We start from the raw sequence: 17674 nt of genomic DNA, 5'->3' as shown, positions 1-17674 counted from the left end.
GTGGCACCTTTTATTCAGATGGAGAACAGTTTAGAAAGAAAAATCAAGAGTTCATTTTTGGAGATGGTACGTCCCAGATGTCTATGACGCATCCAAGTAGAGAAAGCAAACAAATAGATGAATATACTAGTATAGAATTCAGGAGAGAGAGAGATATGAACTAAGGGTTGCTGGCCCACACTCAGGATTGTAAATTTAAAGTAATGCACTTAGAATTAGGTACAGTACATAGTGTTGGAGAAAGGTTCTCCTAGCACTGTCATTATCAATATTATCATCATCATCATCATCCATTTAACAGCATCTTCATAATAAGTAGGTGGGACTTATGCAGTAGACACAATTCCGGCCTTTTAAAGGAAAAAATAAAAATAAAAACCAGGCTCCCCTAGAACATAATGCTAGAATTAAAAGTAAAGTCCGACTACAAATTTTCATTTCACTAAAAATGTTACATCCGTTAATCCCAAAACAGTGACTACAGAAATAATGGAGAATTGATAGTCTCACCAATTTAATTTTCATTCTAAGTTGAACTAAAAAAGCAACAATGACATAGCAATTATCTCTCAAATTTAGCTTATATCAAATTCAAAATGATTAACATATTAATTATGCTGTTTCAGCCTTCCACAAACTCCAAGATGATATGTTATGCCCAGGATCAAAAACTAATTTTAAAATAACCTAGAGACAGAAATCTTTAATATTCCCTTTAATCCCCAATAGAACACCATACCATCATCTTTGAAGACAGCTAAAATGAGAATTTCTTAAATATTTTTTTAAAATTTTATTTTAATTCCACTCTAGTTAACATACAGCATTATATTAGTTTCAGGTGTATAACATAATGATTCAATGCTTCCATATATTTAAAATGATAACTGACCAAACTGCCTTACAAGAAAAACCTTAGGGCTATTCATTTCTATAATTGCTGTATTTCATACAGAATTTGGCATGATTGTGAAACTGTAAAAAAACTCCACTTTTCAGTGAATAAAACTCAGACGAAAACAACAGTTTACAATTGCTCTTCTTGGTTCCTTCAGAGCCTTTTCTCATACACGATGGGTTCAATTTTGCTTAACGTTATGTTAGTTTTACCTTAGAACTAAGTTATGAAAATACTAGTTGGGAATGGAGGGGAAGGAGAAAGGGAAGAGGAGGAGAAGACTCTTACTGAGATCATTTTATGTACTGGGCACTACTCTAAATGCTTTATGTATACATTATCTAAGTACTCACAATAACTCCAGGAGGCAGGTATTAGTATCCCCCTATATTTTACATGTGAGGAAACTAAGGTAAGCAACTTTCCCAGGTCACAGGGCTGGTAAATGGGAGACCCATGACTCCAGCCCTCACTCTATGAACAGGCACCAGAGGCGTACCACCAACATGAACTGCCTCTTCCCCACAAATTAATTGATTAACCTTCTTGCCTCTTGACCAAAAATTTGTCAGACTTTTATTTCTGAACTATTTTGTTGACAGATTAAATTGGCTGTTCTCAGCTTTTATAAAAGGTTTCTGAATGTCATATAAATAAAACTGAAGACTTCGTAAGTTTCAAATCTCATTCTTCTATAGTTTACACATTATAAGAATGTGACACAAAATTGAATATGCTTACTGGCAGTTTTCGAAAATCATGTACGTTTTTCATCCTTAGTCTGGTGGGTATAATATGACTTCTAAAAATTCTCTGGTATAGTTGCTATTTAGAAAAAAAAAAAAAAAGAGTAAAATGACTATGAAACTCACGTGCACAGAATAACAGTAGAACAAGGGAATAATTCCTGGTACTGAAGACAGCATTTTAATACTCGGTCATCATTGTTCTCGTCATTCAGTCCATCTGCAAATTTAGCAAAAGCGGTAATCAATAAGCATGCTAAAAATCTGGACAGTATTTACAAGTCAAAAAAATCTAAAAGAAAGAACACTTCTTAAATCAAAAGAGAAAAATAAGACACAGCAAAACAATGCCTTAAAAATTCGGGATCTAGAATTCATGTAGAATTCCAAAGAAGGTAGAATTCAGGTAGAATTACCAAAGTAGTTAGTTTACTACTAAAATGAAATAGGATATGACTATTAATAAACACAAAAGAAAGAAAGTGATCCAGTAAGTTAAATGCCATACTAGAAACCTAAAGCTATGAATTCTAGTCTCAATTCAGTCACTTAGAGATTATAAATTATAGGATTATATCATGCTTAAAATGACCTCCACCTAAAAGAGGTCTATAAAATAATGAATAACTCTTCTACCAGCAACAGAACCATTTTCATGTGTCTGCTTTTCCCTAATCTCTAAACAATTAACATTTAGAGATGCATAGGAAAAGGCGATATGGGCCCTAGGTAGGAAACACAAAAATTTCTACCAAGTGTTAACGAATGGCTGACAGAGCGTCCTCTGGCATTCTGCAAGCTTTAAAGCATGATGTAAAAGTTTGGATTTTGTGAAAATGATGTAATGTGTAGAAAAACAAGACCAAAGACAGTGTTTTTCCTAAGTCCTTACACTGCCTGCCTCAAAACTCCCTCGGGTACCTAATAATATTTCAGGGCCACACCCCAGACTCACTTCTGTATAAGAATCTTTGGAGTCTGGACCCAAACATGAATTTAAATTCCTTGGTGAGTCTCTTACACACTAAAATTCAAGATATACTAGACAAGGAGCCTCAACTCCGTTCCCAGACTATAACTCTTTTCCCCTCAACTTTTAGCCTATATTACTTAGTCCTCTAAACATTCAAATTAGAAAACTCATTCAATCAAGGAATAAATTTTTATATAGGGCTGAATTTGTACCCAAGCCTCTGTGCTAAGTAACTGGATATACAAGGACAAACTCTTGAGGAGCTCACAATCTCTAGTGAAGTCTAGAGAGAACTGAATTGATCTCAGAGCATAAGCCTGAAGATATGATTCAGTTCTTTTATCAGACAACCAGTAAGCCAAGCAGACATATACTACAGTAGCCGATTTTCCTTCTTTTAGTCCACAGAGTAAATACCACAATATAAGGCAAAATGGGCAGCAAAAAACTATTAGCTTTAAACAACTCAGCAGATGAAAGGTTAAAGGTTACAGTATACTGTTCTAAAGGTATCAAAGTTCAATATTATCTGTTCTGTCACTTTTTCTAGAATACGTGGGGCTTGAAAACATACCTAAAACTGCAAGAATATTCATGAAATATTTATTCAACAAATATTTCTGAGCACCTGCTCAGGTACTGTTCAAAAGTGAACAAAACAAAGACTCTGGAGACAGATTAATCTGGGTTTGAATCCCTGCTTTCCCACTTACTAGCCATGTAATCTTGGGCAAACTGCTTAACCAGGAAAATGAAATAAGAAAATTTATAGGAAACAGTTGGCTCAATAAGGGGTAATAAAAAGTACTTTTTAAGTAATATATATTTATTAATTAAAACTCAGCTCAAATGGCACAACAGCATGACCTCTACTCACAACACCAAAAACCCCACAAAATTCTGTATAAGTTATAGTTAATATGATATTTAATATTTAAGAATTTAAGCTTCTCAACAGCTTCTCACTGATGCGGCCCAGAACAGTGTCTGGTATAGGTATTTGGCAAATACATGAATCAACAAAAATATAGTAAAATATAAAAATGATGGAGGGCGCCTGGGTGGCTCAGTTGGTTAAGCGACTGCCTTCGGCTCAGGTCATGATCCTGGAGTCCCAGGATCGAGTCCCGCATCGGGCTCCCTGCTCGGCAGCGAGTCTGCTTCTCCCTCTGACCCTCCTCCCTCTCATGCTCTCTGTCTCTCATTCTCTCTCTCAAATAAATAAATAAAATCTTAAAAAAAAAAAAAAAGATGGAAAAAATGTCAGGTGGGGGGGTGGCAGATAACTATTTTTCCCTTATTATAAAAATAATTTAGAAAATCTGGATAATGCAGAAAACAAAGAAAATTAAAATAACTCATAATTCCATCAGCTAAATATATCCAACATTCACCATCTATAAGTATATAATGCATAATCTAACAAATTTGGGATGATCTTTTTTATTCTTTTAAATCCTATTTTGTCATTAACATTTTTTGAAATACAGTAGTATTCTTTCACATAGCTATAGTATTATATGCAACTTCTCCTACTGTTAGACACTCAGGTTGTTTCAAATTTTTTGCTGTATTAATAATACTGTTATGAACCTTACTTATATAAATCACTGTCGGCATCTCTGATTATGTCTCAGAAAACATTTCTAGAAAGAGAATTGTATCTTTAGGCTTCTTGAAACACATTGATAAATTGCTCTCCTGAAAAGTTAGTAATTCATATTCTCAAAGCACTGGTATGATGCAAAAGAATAACTTTCTAAACTTAGAAGCAATAAAAAGAAGAAAGGAAAAGTGAAAGATCTAAACTAAAAATATCTATACACCAGAAATTAACAACATTAAAAACGTCAAACAGGAGAATATTTGCAGTGAACAAGGGGCTGCTTAGTTGTACTTCTTTTGTGAATTACCTATTAATAATCTTTGTCCATTTAGGGAAAAGGGATTTTTTGTTTTTCTAGTCAATCTGTATAAGCTTTTCATATAACAAGGATACAAGAGAATTATTGCCTATTCTAGGCCATAAACCATCAAGTACTTTAACTCAACCAATCTTCACAATCATTTTTTGAGCTGGAGGTTATTTTCCCCCATTTCATTGACTTAGTTGCCTCATCTTTAACTTTCCCCAGGTCAGGTTATAAACCCAGATCAATCAGATTTCAAATCCTATTCTCCTCTCACCACACTAAATACTACATCAAATAAATACAATTTTGAAAAGAGTTAAGGACAAGGCTAAAATTATAGTCAACGAAGGCAATTTAACATGAACTATCTACATTTCCTTTTTTGATGGAAAAATGCCTGTTTAAAAAATACATTGTTACAATACTCAATGATTATGTAAAAGGAAAATAATACACACAAAATTAGCAATTATTAAGAGCTAGTTGCAAATGTGCTTGACATTTGTAAAGTATAATAAAAGTTCATTTTGTTTTTGCCTTTTTCCAAACAGGAACTTTAATTTTACTCAGGAATCTTGAATTGAGTTTTCTCATAAGAATATTAGTTTATCATTAGAATATAAAATGTAATTTTATTATGATAAAAATTTCTAATGGATATCATAAAATCGTTATCAACAGAATAAACCTATTAAATACATTGTACTTTATATAAAGAATGTTTTTAATGATCAATGAAGAAAACAGTGATACAGAGAAACACATAAAGGACTTACCTGACATAGACAATTACAAATAATCTATTATTATATCTATGACCTTATAACTAAAAGCAATTTGAGCAATTTAATAAAAACTACAATCAAATACCATTCAAACATTAAAGTAAAATATGGATTTCGAGGAAGACACCCAGAAATTGAAACAACACAGACATCTGAGACCACTACTATGATTTACCCTCCTCAATCATCAAAAAAAGCAGAGACTGAGGAAGTCAAAGCATCAAAAATGCATATGAACATGGAAAAGTCAAAGGAAATATACCAAACATCTATAAATAATAAATGTGGCTAAAATATCTATTCTAAAATGAGCTCTAAAATAATTTTCAAAGCAAATCTATTGAAGAAATAGACATGCTTTTTAGGACAAGTTCTTAACCTCTCTGTCTCAATTTCCTCATTTATAAAATGGGGCTAATAACTTCCACAAGTACTGTATGGTTTGAATGAGATATTAGCTGGCAAAGCACTTGGAAAAGGGTCTGGAGAATAATGACTATATAAGTGTTATCCATTATTATCATCCTTATCCATACTATTAAATAATAAAATATAGTTTATATCAACAAACTAAAAAAAGTAGAAGATTAAGAGTAAAAAAAAATTCTCCTCTCCTTTTAAGGTTTGGGGTTTTACTGACAGGATGGTTTAGATCAGGGGTTAATTTTGTTAATTGTGTAGTTGTTAAAAAAAAAAAAAGTATCACATACTTTTTAGTTAGCAACACATACCAAAGTATTTATGAGTAAAAATGATATGATACAGTATCTGGGACTTGCTTCAAACTACTACAGGAGTTCCAAGAGTAGAAAGAGGAGAAAAGGAAATGAGAGAATAAACAAGAATGGCAAAATGTTGATAATTACTGAAAAACAGTGAGAGGTACACAAGGAGTCATACATTATTCGACCTCTGCATTTGAAATTTTTCATAATGAGAAGTTAAAAAAAAAAAAAACCACCAAGATGTTCAATATAAATGTTCAAACATTTTAGTATTTTCTTAACTTTAATATTTGTGGTTCTCCTTTAAAAGCTTTTAAACATACCACACAAAGCTGCTCAAAATGCACAAGGATTGTATATAAAACATACTAAGAGCTAATAAATATTTGTAAAGGGAATGAATGAATGAATTATGGAGGCCCTTTTTCTTCAAAGATTTAAGACTAAACGACTGTGCCAAAAGCCTTCTCAGGGTTAATACCATGATTAGATTCATCATAGGATGAATTCTTTCATATCTTATTGTATATGAGTAGAGTAGACAACATAAATCCACAATATTTAAGTAAGTGTAAATGTACGTATATAAATGAATGAGTTGAGAAGAAACAAGGTTTTAAAGAATGAAATAAATCCTCTAAATATATGTATAAACTCTGCAGAGGCAACAGTGTTGCTTTACACATGGATTTTTTTTTCCACAAGGTGATACATATATATAACATAAAGAGCATACTTAGGTTCTAAAACTAAAGTGATTTAAAAATGACTGAAAAGAAGCTAATATGGAAAAAAAATAAATCAAGAGAAACTCTATAGACCTTTATTATACAAACACCTCCTAATTACAGATTCTGACAAACCAGAGGAAAACAATGCCTCTCTCTGCATTATACAAACTGCACAGTGACAGATTCTAATCAGGGACAGATTAGAAACCTCAATTACTTACTGGCTTCGTCACTCAACAATGGTATTTAAAAAAAAAAAAAAAGAATCCAAAGTACTATAATATAGAAAACTATGCATACAGAACTATACAGTCACTATCTGTGAAATAAAGACATAACCTAAGAAGGCCTAGAAGCAGAAAAATAAAAATCCAAGAAAACCTGAACCAAGCCAAATAGAATACCCCTAATCATCACTACATCTGGCCATTTCACATTCCAATGATTATAAATTCTTTTAAAGTTTCACACCATTTCCCCCCAATAATGAGTCAGCACCCAAACAAATCTAAATCAGGAAACACCCCGAGAGAACAATACTTACAAAATTTTTGAGATGCAAGCTGTAGTGACTGACCCCATAGCTTTCTGTCTTGGTTTTTGAGACTGTCATTGATGAAATGAACGGCAGGCACAGCTTTGTGCTGGGCACGTTTTAGCAGTTTTCCTGCCTTCATACGATCTAGCTCTTGTATGACCACCCAGGGAATTATTAATACAAGTCTGTCAAAGCCTGAAAAATAAAAAAGATTTCTTAGAAGTCAACAAATATTTATTGAGCTACTAATTGAACTGCTGTAGGAGCACTGGAAGTTTTAAAGTAAGGAATTCACAGTCTAAATGAAGAGATAATAATAAAAAATGGTAACTAAAAATAGATATAAATATGGGGCGCCTGGGTGGCATGGTGGGTTAAGCGTCTGACTATTGGTTTCGGCGCAGGTCCTGATCCCAGGGTCAGGAATCCAGCCCCATGTCCAGCTCTGAGGGCGGAGTCAGTTTAGGACTCTCTCTCCCCCTGCCCCTGCCCACTGTGCACACGCCTGCTCTCTCTCTCTCTCTCTCTCTCAAATAAATCTTTAAAAGAAAAACAAAAACAGATGTAAGTAAGTATCGAATGAATGTTACAAAAATAGATACTATAGGAGCTCAAAGAAGAGTAACTTTGGATTGTTAGTTAACCTATGAAGGCGCTTTTTTTTTTTTAACTTATGCTGATTATTAATATATATATTTTAAGACATATACTTTATAACATTTTAAACATAATGGAAATGTATTTGTGGGGGAAAAAACCACCCCACATCATCGTTAATATAAAATATCAACTCAAATAAGAAAATCAGAATCATGCTTTATAAATACCTGGAATTTCTGTTGTCTTCAAAATTCTAACAAAATTGAGGTGATTCATCAGAATATTTGTGTCAATAACAACTAGAAGCTTTTTATCTGAAGCAGTATTTGCTAGAGAAAAAGAGCAAAGTTAGGATTTCATGACACTTGATAACAGACTTGCATAATAACCGAAGTTTTGGTATCATAGAACTTTGAAGGTATTCTTAAAAGAAGGCAGTCCTTTAGACAGCCAAAACAAAACTATGTTTACTCTAATCCTTAAAAGAACAGTAATCAATGTTTAACTATCTATGAATGAAACATCCTGAATTGTCTGAGTGGATTTTAAATCATAAACTAATTTGCTCCACTAGTAACTATGTTTGCCAAACCTTGTTCTGCATCACTAGTAGTGGTACACTTAGGATTTATTAGCTAATTTTAATACACTGTGAGTGAAATATAATTGAAAAGATAAATATGTGTAAATGAAAGAAAACAGGTAAGATAGCATCATTATTTCATAGGGTCATTGTGAGGATCAAATAAGTTAACGCACAGGAAAACACTTAGTAAATTGAAAAGTGCAGTATGAATGGTAATGTAGCATTACATTTTTATAAATACAATTCAAAATTGTATGCTAACAGACTTTGGGTAATATCTATCACCTTCTCCAAGTAGGAAGAATGATCAAAACTTTACTAAATAAGTAAGAAATCCATGCATATAATACCTTTGAGCAACTGGCATTATTTCTTTTTTTTAAGTTTTTATTTAAATTCCAGTTAACATACAGTATGATATCAGTTTCAGATGTAGAATTTAGTGATTCATCACTTACATACAATAATACCTAGTGCTCCTCCCTACAAGGGCCCTCCTTAACCCATCACCCATTTAACCCATCCCTCTGCCCAGCTTCCCTCCAGTAAGTCTCAATTTGTTCTCTAACTATTTCTGATCAGGGCTTTACATAGTTGAAATTGTCAAAAATTATGATTAAGGGCAAGAATAAAAGACAGCTCTGATAGTTGATAGAATAAAAGATAACCCTGATTACTGACTCTTGGCAAAAAAAGAGAAAGAGAAAGTATGTCTAACTGCCTAATAATGTGAGATGTATAAAACAAATGATAAGACAAATATTAGACCTGACTCTAGTCACTAGAAGACATATACCATACCTTATTGTTTCAAATGAGCACATTTTAACATTTTTCATCTAAATATTATAAAAACTGAATGTTGGCTCATTAACTCCTGAGAAAGCATAGGAGATCAGAAACATCATCATCTACAGATAGGGTATACCAGCACAAGAATGTACATCATCTTCCACCAAGTCAATCTCCATGCTTGTTAACTCTTCGGAAGATAAAACCACAGGTAAATCCACACTTTTTCCCACACGTGCAGCATGGAGCTCTTCCACTATCTGCATCTAAATTATAAAAGACCCACAGTAAAATATTTTGGATTATCTACTTGCAGATTAGTTAGGATTAGAAAGCAATTAATTCTAATAAATTCACTTGAGATGGCTTGTGGGGAAAAAAGTCACAAAAATATGGAGGCAGAATGGTGAAAGAATACAGATTTATAAACATACACAGGTTTGTTTTGTTTTGTTTTAAAGATTTTATTTATTTGACAGAGAGAGACACAGTGAGAGAGGGAACACAAGCAGGGGGAGTGGGAGAGGGAGAAGCAGGCTTCCCGCAGAGCAGGGAGCCCAATGTGGGGCTCGATCCCAGGACCCTGGGATCATGACCTGAGCCGAAGGCAGACGCTTAACAACTGAGCCACCCAGGCGCCCCATACACACGGTTTTAAAAGTAGCTCTTCTCTTACTACCTCTGTAACCTTAGGCAAGGAAATTATTTAACTACCTTGGGTCTCCATCTGTTCATCCACAAAATAGGAATGTTAAATAACTACTGCCTATTAGTATTTTTGTGAGGATTAAATGAAATAATATGAAGTTCCCTGCACAGAGCCTAGTACATAGTAGACCTTCAAAATAAGTTCATTCTCATCCCAGTTTCACTTTAATGTACTTTGGAAGCCAACTATCTTTTCATCTCGATAATGAGCCTCTTCTTGAGATTTCTAAGATTGTTTATGAGCCATCGAAAACTGAAATCTAGATTTTAAGACCCTTCTCACTTCAGGGAAGTAGTTCCCTGATGTATTTTGATGTGAAGAATTGTATATCAAATCTAGATTTGGAGCAGGGATGAGAAATCTTTCTTCTATCAAGGAGCACTGACCCATAGGACAGAAAAATACAACTATCACAAATAAAAAGTGATCAATATGGTTTTAAAGTCTTCTTTAAATAGAAAACTACAAAGTGTTTCATGGATCTAATTTTAATTTAGGACCAAGAAACATAAAAGTCTATGCAATAATTCCAAGAGGGTCAATCAGGAGATTCTAGCTGGGAAATGAAGCAACAGGTTAAAAATAAATAAATATGCACGCACTCTCATTTTCACTGAATAACATTTTCATCTTATTGCTGATTAGAAAAATGAGGCCAACAGATTATTACCATACTGAATTTTGGTAAGCCTAGGCATAAGCATGCAAAAGTTATGATAACATTAAATCAGAATTCATGTAACTTGTAGGCTATAGACTCCATGCTCTTTATTCAAAACAGTTTAGAGCTTAGAAACAAAGACAAAAAGGTGATCAATTAAATGTAAATATCTTCCAAGCAGTTTTTCATAACTTTGTAAAACTTACATATTGATTTAAGTAGAGATATCACTGCTACTTTCATATTACCAAGGTTTATATAGTCATTATTTATTATTTATATAAGAACTGTTTGACTTAATTTCATTGAAATATTCAAAGTAAATAAGTATATCAGTAACCTCTTGATCTGTATCTTGAATAGTTGCAAGTGATGCTGAAGAACATGGAGCTTCAAAACTCTGAAATGAAAAGTAATTTTATTAGTTAAGAATGAAGCATATACTCCATTGTACATATGAACCACGTCGTCTTTATCTATTCATCTGTTGAAGGGCATCTTGGCTCCTTCCACAGTTTGGCTACTGCGGACATTGCTGCTATGAACATTGGGGTCCATGTGCCCCTTCTTTTCACTACATTTGTATCTTTGGGATAAATACCTAGTAGTGCAATTGCTGGGTTGTAGGGTAGCTCTATTTTTAACGTCTTCAGGATCATCCATACTGTTTTCCAGAGGGGCTGTACTCAGCCATCAGAAAGGATGAATACCCACCATTTGCATCAACATGGATGGAACTGGAGGAGATTATGCTAAGTGAAATGTAAGTCAAACAGAGAAAGACAATTATCATATGGTTTCACTTACATGTGGAACATAAGGAATAGCACGGAGGACCACAGGGGAAGGGAGGGAAAACTGAATGGGAAGAAATCAGAGAGAGACAAACCATGAGAGACTCTGGACTTCAGGGACCAAACTGAGGGTTACAGAAGGGAAGGGGGTGGGAGGATGGGGTAATCGGGTGATGGGTATTAAGGAGGGCACCTGTGGTGATGAGCACTGGGTGTTATACGCAACTAAATGAATCACTGAATGCATCAAAAACTAATGATGTACCATATGTTGGCTAATCGAACATTAAAAAAAAAAAACAGTATAAAACAAACAAAAAAACCTTGGGGAAAAAAAAGAATGAAGCATATACCTAGAGTAGGGTTTTCAACATTGGCACTACTGACATTTGGCATTGGATAATTCTCTGTTTTAGGGATATGATGTGCATTATGCTGTTTAACAGTATCCCTTGCCTCTACCCAGTAAATACCAGTAACACTACTCCCTCCCAAACTTGACAATCAAAAATGTCTCCATCAAGTCAAGAGCCAAATGCTCCCTCTCAGGTAAATTGCCCCTAGAAGAGAAACTGCCCCAGAATAGAAAAGCCTCATTCTATTAAGTCAATGAAACAAGGTGGAAAGTCTTTAAAGTTTACTCATTCATATATACATTCCTGAAAATATTCATGTTCTAAGAATAGAACTACATGCCACCCTGAGAAACAGAAAGAACCACGGCCAAGATAAACAAGCTGGCCTTCAATGGTGGGAAATTTTCACCCAGAAGTAGCTGACCCATTTCTAAAAGTGACATGACAAAAAAAAAGGGAACCTAAAGATTAGGAGATGGCTGAAGGGAAAAAGCTGAAAACTGCAATAGTTGTATTCTACATGGGTAGAGGGCCAGAGGTTTGTGTTTTAATTTTCTTTTTTAGCAGAGGTTGAAAATCTACTAATTCCAAGTTTTCACTGGCACTTTTGCTAAGCAGATGGGACTTAACCTGACCCTCTGTATGGGTAATAGGGAACTCAGCAAAAGCCACTACTAAACCATATCATCTTCTAAGAATTCTCCAACATAACACCAAACTCACACATATTTTACAGGCAGCTATATATGGTATAAATTACATCTTCTCTTTAAAAAAGTGTATTATACGTTGCTTTCCTGGGAATTCGGCTGCCATCCTAACTTCCCAACATCAGTCCTCGCATGGTATATATAACACCATATACACCACACACATAAGTTCATGATAGCTTTACTGTCCCCATGACCCTGGATTTTACAATCCCTTCTCCCTCTGACTTTAAATCTCACCAGATCCCTAAGGTCCTCTCCGACTAAGAAGTGCCAAACAAGTTAGAGATTATTATCAGAATTTCCTACGGGACTCCTGATATTCGAAGTCTTGTTGTTTGTTTACTTAGGTCATTACTACCCTTCACTGTCTTTGACCACAGGCCACTTCCAGGGACTTCAGTAAATTTTCTATCACTCCTCCAAACCAGGAAAGTTCATGTCAGTTGCTCCTGAAGACCTCTCCCTATTAAAAAAGAAAGTCTCAGTGGGCATTTATTTAACTGTTTGCCTCCTCCTACCATGCTTTAGTAAATAAATGAATTGGGATACAGCCCTCCCTGGGGATGGCAAATGGGAGTATCAATAATGAGAGTGACAATGGTTTTATCTACTGGAGTGATTCTGACCTGAAAACCAGATTACACTGCTTCCCTGATTATGTTTCAGTGGCTTTCCATACCATCTGCAGGATACAAGATAAAACAAAACAAAACCTTTCCCGTGGGATACAAAGTAATCCATCGTCTGAACCCTGGCTTCCTCTCCCACTTCCTCTCCTATACATAGATTTTCCTCACATCTCAACGCTAGTCATGCGGAACAACTTAAGTGCCCATGTACACTCTTGTCATGCAACCTCATGACTGTACCATTAGGATGCTGGCCCTCCCATATGCACCCCAATGTTCATAGCAGCAATGTCCGCAATAGCCAAACTGTGGAAAGAGCCGAGATGCCCTTCAACAGATGAATGGATAAAGAAGATGTGGTCCATATATACAATGGAATATCACTCAGCCATCAGAAAAGATGAATACCCAACTTTTACATCAACATGGATGGGACTGGAGGAGATTATGCTAAGTGAAATAAGTCAAGCAGAGAAAGTCAATTATCATATGGTTTCACTTATTTGTGGAACATAAGGGATAGCATGGAGGACATTAGGAGAAGGAAGGGAAAAATGGGGGGGCGGGAATTGGAGGGAGAGATGAACCATGAGAGACTATGGACCTGAGAAACAAACAGGGTTTTAGAGGAGAGGGGGGAGGGGGGGTTGGTTAGCCCGGTGATGGGTATTAAGGAGGGCACGTACTGCATGGAGCACTGGGTGTTATACGAAAACAACGGATCGTGGATCACTACATCAAAAACTAATGATGTGGGCGCCTGGGTGGCTCAGTTGGTTGGGCGACTGCCTTCGGCTCAGGTCATGATCCTGGAGTCCCTGGATCGAGTCCCACATCGGGCTCCCTGATCGGCAGGGAGCCTGCTTCTGCCTCTGACCCTCCCCCCTCTCATGTGCTCTCTCTCTCTCATTCTCTCTGTCTCAAATAAATAAATAAAATCTTTTAAAAAAAAAATTAAAAAAAAAAACTAATGATGTATTGTATGGTGACTAACATAATAAAATTAAAAAAAAAAAAAAAGGATGCTGGCCCTCTATCCTGGTAGGACTCTTTTATTCCTTGCTCTACACACCCTTCACTACCAAGCGCAAGAATCTCCACCTTGGTGAGCCTTTCCTGAACTCACCCCCAAATTTATACTAACACCAGCTCAATTCTTAGTGCTCTTTTATTTCACTAAATTGCAACTGTATTTGTCTACTAATCTGCCTCCCTGGGAACTTCCTAAGGGTAAAAATCATCTTATTCATCTCTAAATCCCTAGAACCTAGAAATGTACCTAATACATAACAAGTAGCTTTAATTAATGTTTGATAAACTGTTGAATTGTTACCTCATAGGTCTGTAAGGATTAAGTGGGATACTGTTTATAAAAGTGTCCTATAAACCATAAATCTTAGAACATTAGTTTGCTACTGTGAAGGGAGGGTGCAAACAAAGGGGTCTCTACAAAGGACTATAAAACTTAAGAAACAAAAGAAGCTATTTTCTCTTAGGAAAGCATAACAGGATTACTAAATAACAGGATTACCAAATCCAGAAAATAACAATTATTTCCTTATAAAGTACACTCATCATTTTAGGAAGATAATTATCTATTGAGGAACTTGTGAGGAAAACAACAAATGTAATATTAAGAAGATTACTGTCAATAATATGCTAGAGCGAATATATTCAAGATAAGAACAATACTTATTTGCTGCTCCTGTGTCTAAATGACTTTAAGTCCGATAAGACTGCTATCAAAGGAACAGCTGATAAAGAGTTTTAATTCCAATAACTGGAAAGTAATCATGCAAAAATTCCTTCTCCTACAACTTAATATTCATGCTATGTACCTCTTTTGATTTATGTGGTAATTCTATGTGGTAATTCTATTTAGAGACTAAAAGAAACTGTAAGGTAGGGGTGCCTGGGTGGCTCAGTTGGTTAGGCATCTGCCTTCCGTTCGGGTCATGATCTAGGGGTCCTGGGATCGAGCCCCGCATCGGGCTCCCTGCAGTGGGGAGCCTGCTTCTCCCTCTGCCTGCTGCTTCCCCTGCTTGTGCTCCCTCCGTCAAATAAGTAAATCCTAAAAAAAAAAAAAAAAAAAAAAAAAAGGAAAGAAAGAAACTGTACGGTATACTGCAGGGGACTGCTCACACTGTTCTTTAGATGCATAATACAGGGTAATGAACATCAAGCAATGACACAAAGATGTTCAATGAACATACTCCCAACTTCAAATTCTATTCTCACATTTTACACTAGAGAACTGCTTATAACTCAAAAAACTGGAGCTTTAAGAAAGCAATAAAAAGAACAAACTCAATTGTTTCCTTCTTTGGACTCCTTCAAGTTCACTGAATGAGAAGTACTCTCCAGCTCTTCCAGCCTCCCTAGTTACAATCCCTGTTTTTCCTAAGAGTATCTTACACTGCAATCTATAGTCTTCATTCCTAAAAGGAGGTAGGCTCAACCAGCCTAGTTTTTTTTTTAAGATTTTATTTATTTATTTTAGAGACAGAGCACGAGCGGCAGGGGAGGAGTGGAGGGAGAGAGACGGACTCCGCACTGAGCACAGAGTCCAACGCAGGGCTCAATCCCACGACCCTGAGATCATAACCTGAGCCGAAATCAGGAGTCAGCCGCTTAACCTACTGAGCCACCCAGGCGCCCCTCAACCAGCCCTGTTTAAAAGCAGGCTCTAAATTTCAGTCTGTCAGAAGTTCTGAAGTTCCAAAGGTTCGAAAGTTCTCTTAAAGGTAAATAATGTTATTTGCCACACAAACAAGGCTTTAGAGATGAGGTTCTCAAATTAGTCCACACATGCTGATTTATTACATAACTTAAAAGCAAAATAGATGTGCCAAGTTTTCCAACCTGGATCTCTGTATATGCAGTTCCCTTTGCCAGAACATCCTTGCTTCTCCCATCCCACCCCACCTGGCCTTCACTGAGTAACTCCTTTTCATTCTTTAGCTCTCAGGTTCAGTGTTACCCCCTCCAGTAAACCTTTCTTAAGGATTCCCTCTACAGTGTACCAAAGCCATTACTCCCGGCTCTGTATTCCTATGTTAAGTGATAGGTACTTATCAGACTTAAGGTGATCGACTGCTTGTGTGTCTCCTCACATGAAGAAGTCTCTGGAAGCAGAGACCGTGAACGCAGTGCCTGACATACTGTGGCACTCCAAAAATAATTGTCGAAGGAATAGCTATTCAGAATATTGACTCCTGGATGTTCTATAGTACCCAGGGTTACAGAAGAGCCTAAGAGATGGTCACAGTGCTTTTCTGAAAGGACTGTCTGTAACTGCTTCTTGCCACCTTTTCACACATCACCTTCTATTACGGATCCTTGATACTTGCCAGGATATCTTCCTAAGGAGGTTTGGAATTAAAGGGGTAAGATAAAGGAACTAACATAGCTTCCTGACTAAAATGAATCAGCTCTCTGTGATCTTACTCATAATAGAAACAACTCAAACCTATTAAAATTCTTTCCTAAAACCTACATTCTCATTTTGTACCACCTTACCTGGATTAAGTTTTCCCTGGAACTTGAATCACTTTCTTGATGCTCATGATGGTTTTTTCCTTTCCACTCATGAACAGCCTGCTTAGACGTGGAATCTGAAAATAAACGTTCACTTTTGTGCCTGGTCAAATTTAATGAAACTTGGGAGCCTTTGAGGCCTTCTTTTTTCTCCTGCTTAGACTTTGACTTGTTGGACTCTAAACTGAAGGTATTTTCTTCTACAAGCTTCTGGAGGGTATCATGGGATTTTACTGGGATTTTGAAACTGATCTTCCTTCTTCTAGATTCAAGGGGTTCCTTATTTATCTTGTTGGAATTATAATCCTGAGAAAAATGGATTCTCTTGAATTTCTCTGAAACACACTCTTCAGAACTGTCCCTAAATTTCTTGTGCCTTTCTTTCTTGAGTTCTTTCACCTTCTCCCGCTGAGCGAGTACATGAGGCCATTGTTTTTCACTGGCCTGGGCTTCAGTTTTAGGTTTTACATCTTTGGCCATCTTAGGACTGCTAAGGTTTCTAACTCCATGGTCAGGTTTACTCCTAACATTTGTCAATTTATTATCTTTAAAATCTACACATTTACTTAGGTCTTTTTTAGTTCCATGTGAAGAAGGACTCTGTGAAATAATTTGATTAGCGTTTGAATAGGATACTTCTTGGAGCTTAACAGGGCCTTGGGATGAAGAATTGATTTTTGGTCTCCTTCCTGGAAGGTCGGTTTCTACATTCAATCTGTAAAGCAGCACAGAAACCCAAGTTACATTGCAATTATTCATAATTATACATAATATTGCACTGTATTATTTCAGTTAGGAAATGACAGAAATGGTCTGATTCAGCTTCATAAAAAATAAGAAATGGCTACATTAAGAAAGAAGTGAAAGAATTACAAATGGTGTTGGCATAACTGGTCTATTCGGACAAAAACCAAATTTACAGCTTTATATAATACCACGCAACATAAATTCCATATAGATTAAATACTTAAGTGCAAAATAATTACCA

The 17674-nt window shown here is 35.8% G+C and overlaps 1 protein-coding gene across 8 annotated transcripts in view; it reads right to left on the bottom strand.

The window, feature by feature from the left end:
* The window catches only part of SWT1 (SWT1 RNA endoribonuclease homolog), a 99632-nt gene that overhangs the window by 66985 nt on the left and 14973 nt on the right, over positions 1-17674 (bottom strand). For all 8 annotated transcript variants that reach the window (XR_010412306.1, XR_010412305.1, XR_010412307.1 and 5 more), the window contains exons 5-10: positions 16669-17401; positions 10998-11057; positions 9424-9553; positions 8137-8238; positions 7316-7504; positions 1771-1864 (exon numbers count right to left, since the gene is read on the bottom strand). Coding sequence is in view for 4 of the 8 variants with exons in the window: in XM_064594224.1 (XP_064450294.1) it covers positions 1771-1864; positions 7316-7504; positions 8137-8238; positions 9424-9553; positions 10998-11057; positions 16669-17401 (1308 nt within the window). In the remaining 4 variants the exon portion in view is untranslated. The remainder of the gene's footprint in view (positions 1-1770; positions 1865-7315; positions 7505-8136; positions 8239-9423; positions 9554-10997; positions 11058-16668; positions 17402-17674) is intronic.

This window comes from Mirounga angustirostris, unplaced genomic scaffold (genome assembly GCF_029215605.1).
Source record: "Mirounga angustirostris isolate CCGP_5_RB_7025 unplaced genomic scaffold, mMirAng1.0.hap1 SCAF_6, whole genome shotgun sequence".
Taxonomy (NCBI): domain Eukaryota; kingdom Metazoa; phylum Chordata; class Mammalia; order Carnivora; family Phocidae; genus Mirounga; species Mirounga angustirostris.
This window is presented reverse-complemented; position numbering and strand designations above follow the sequence as displayed.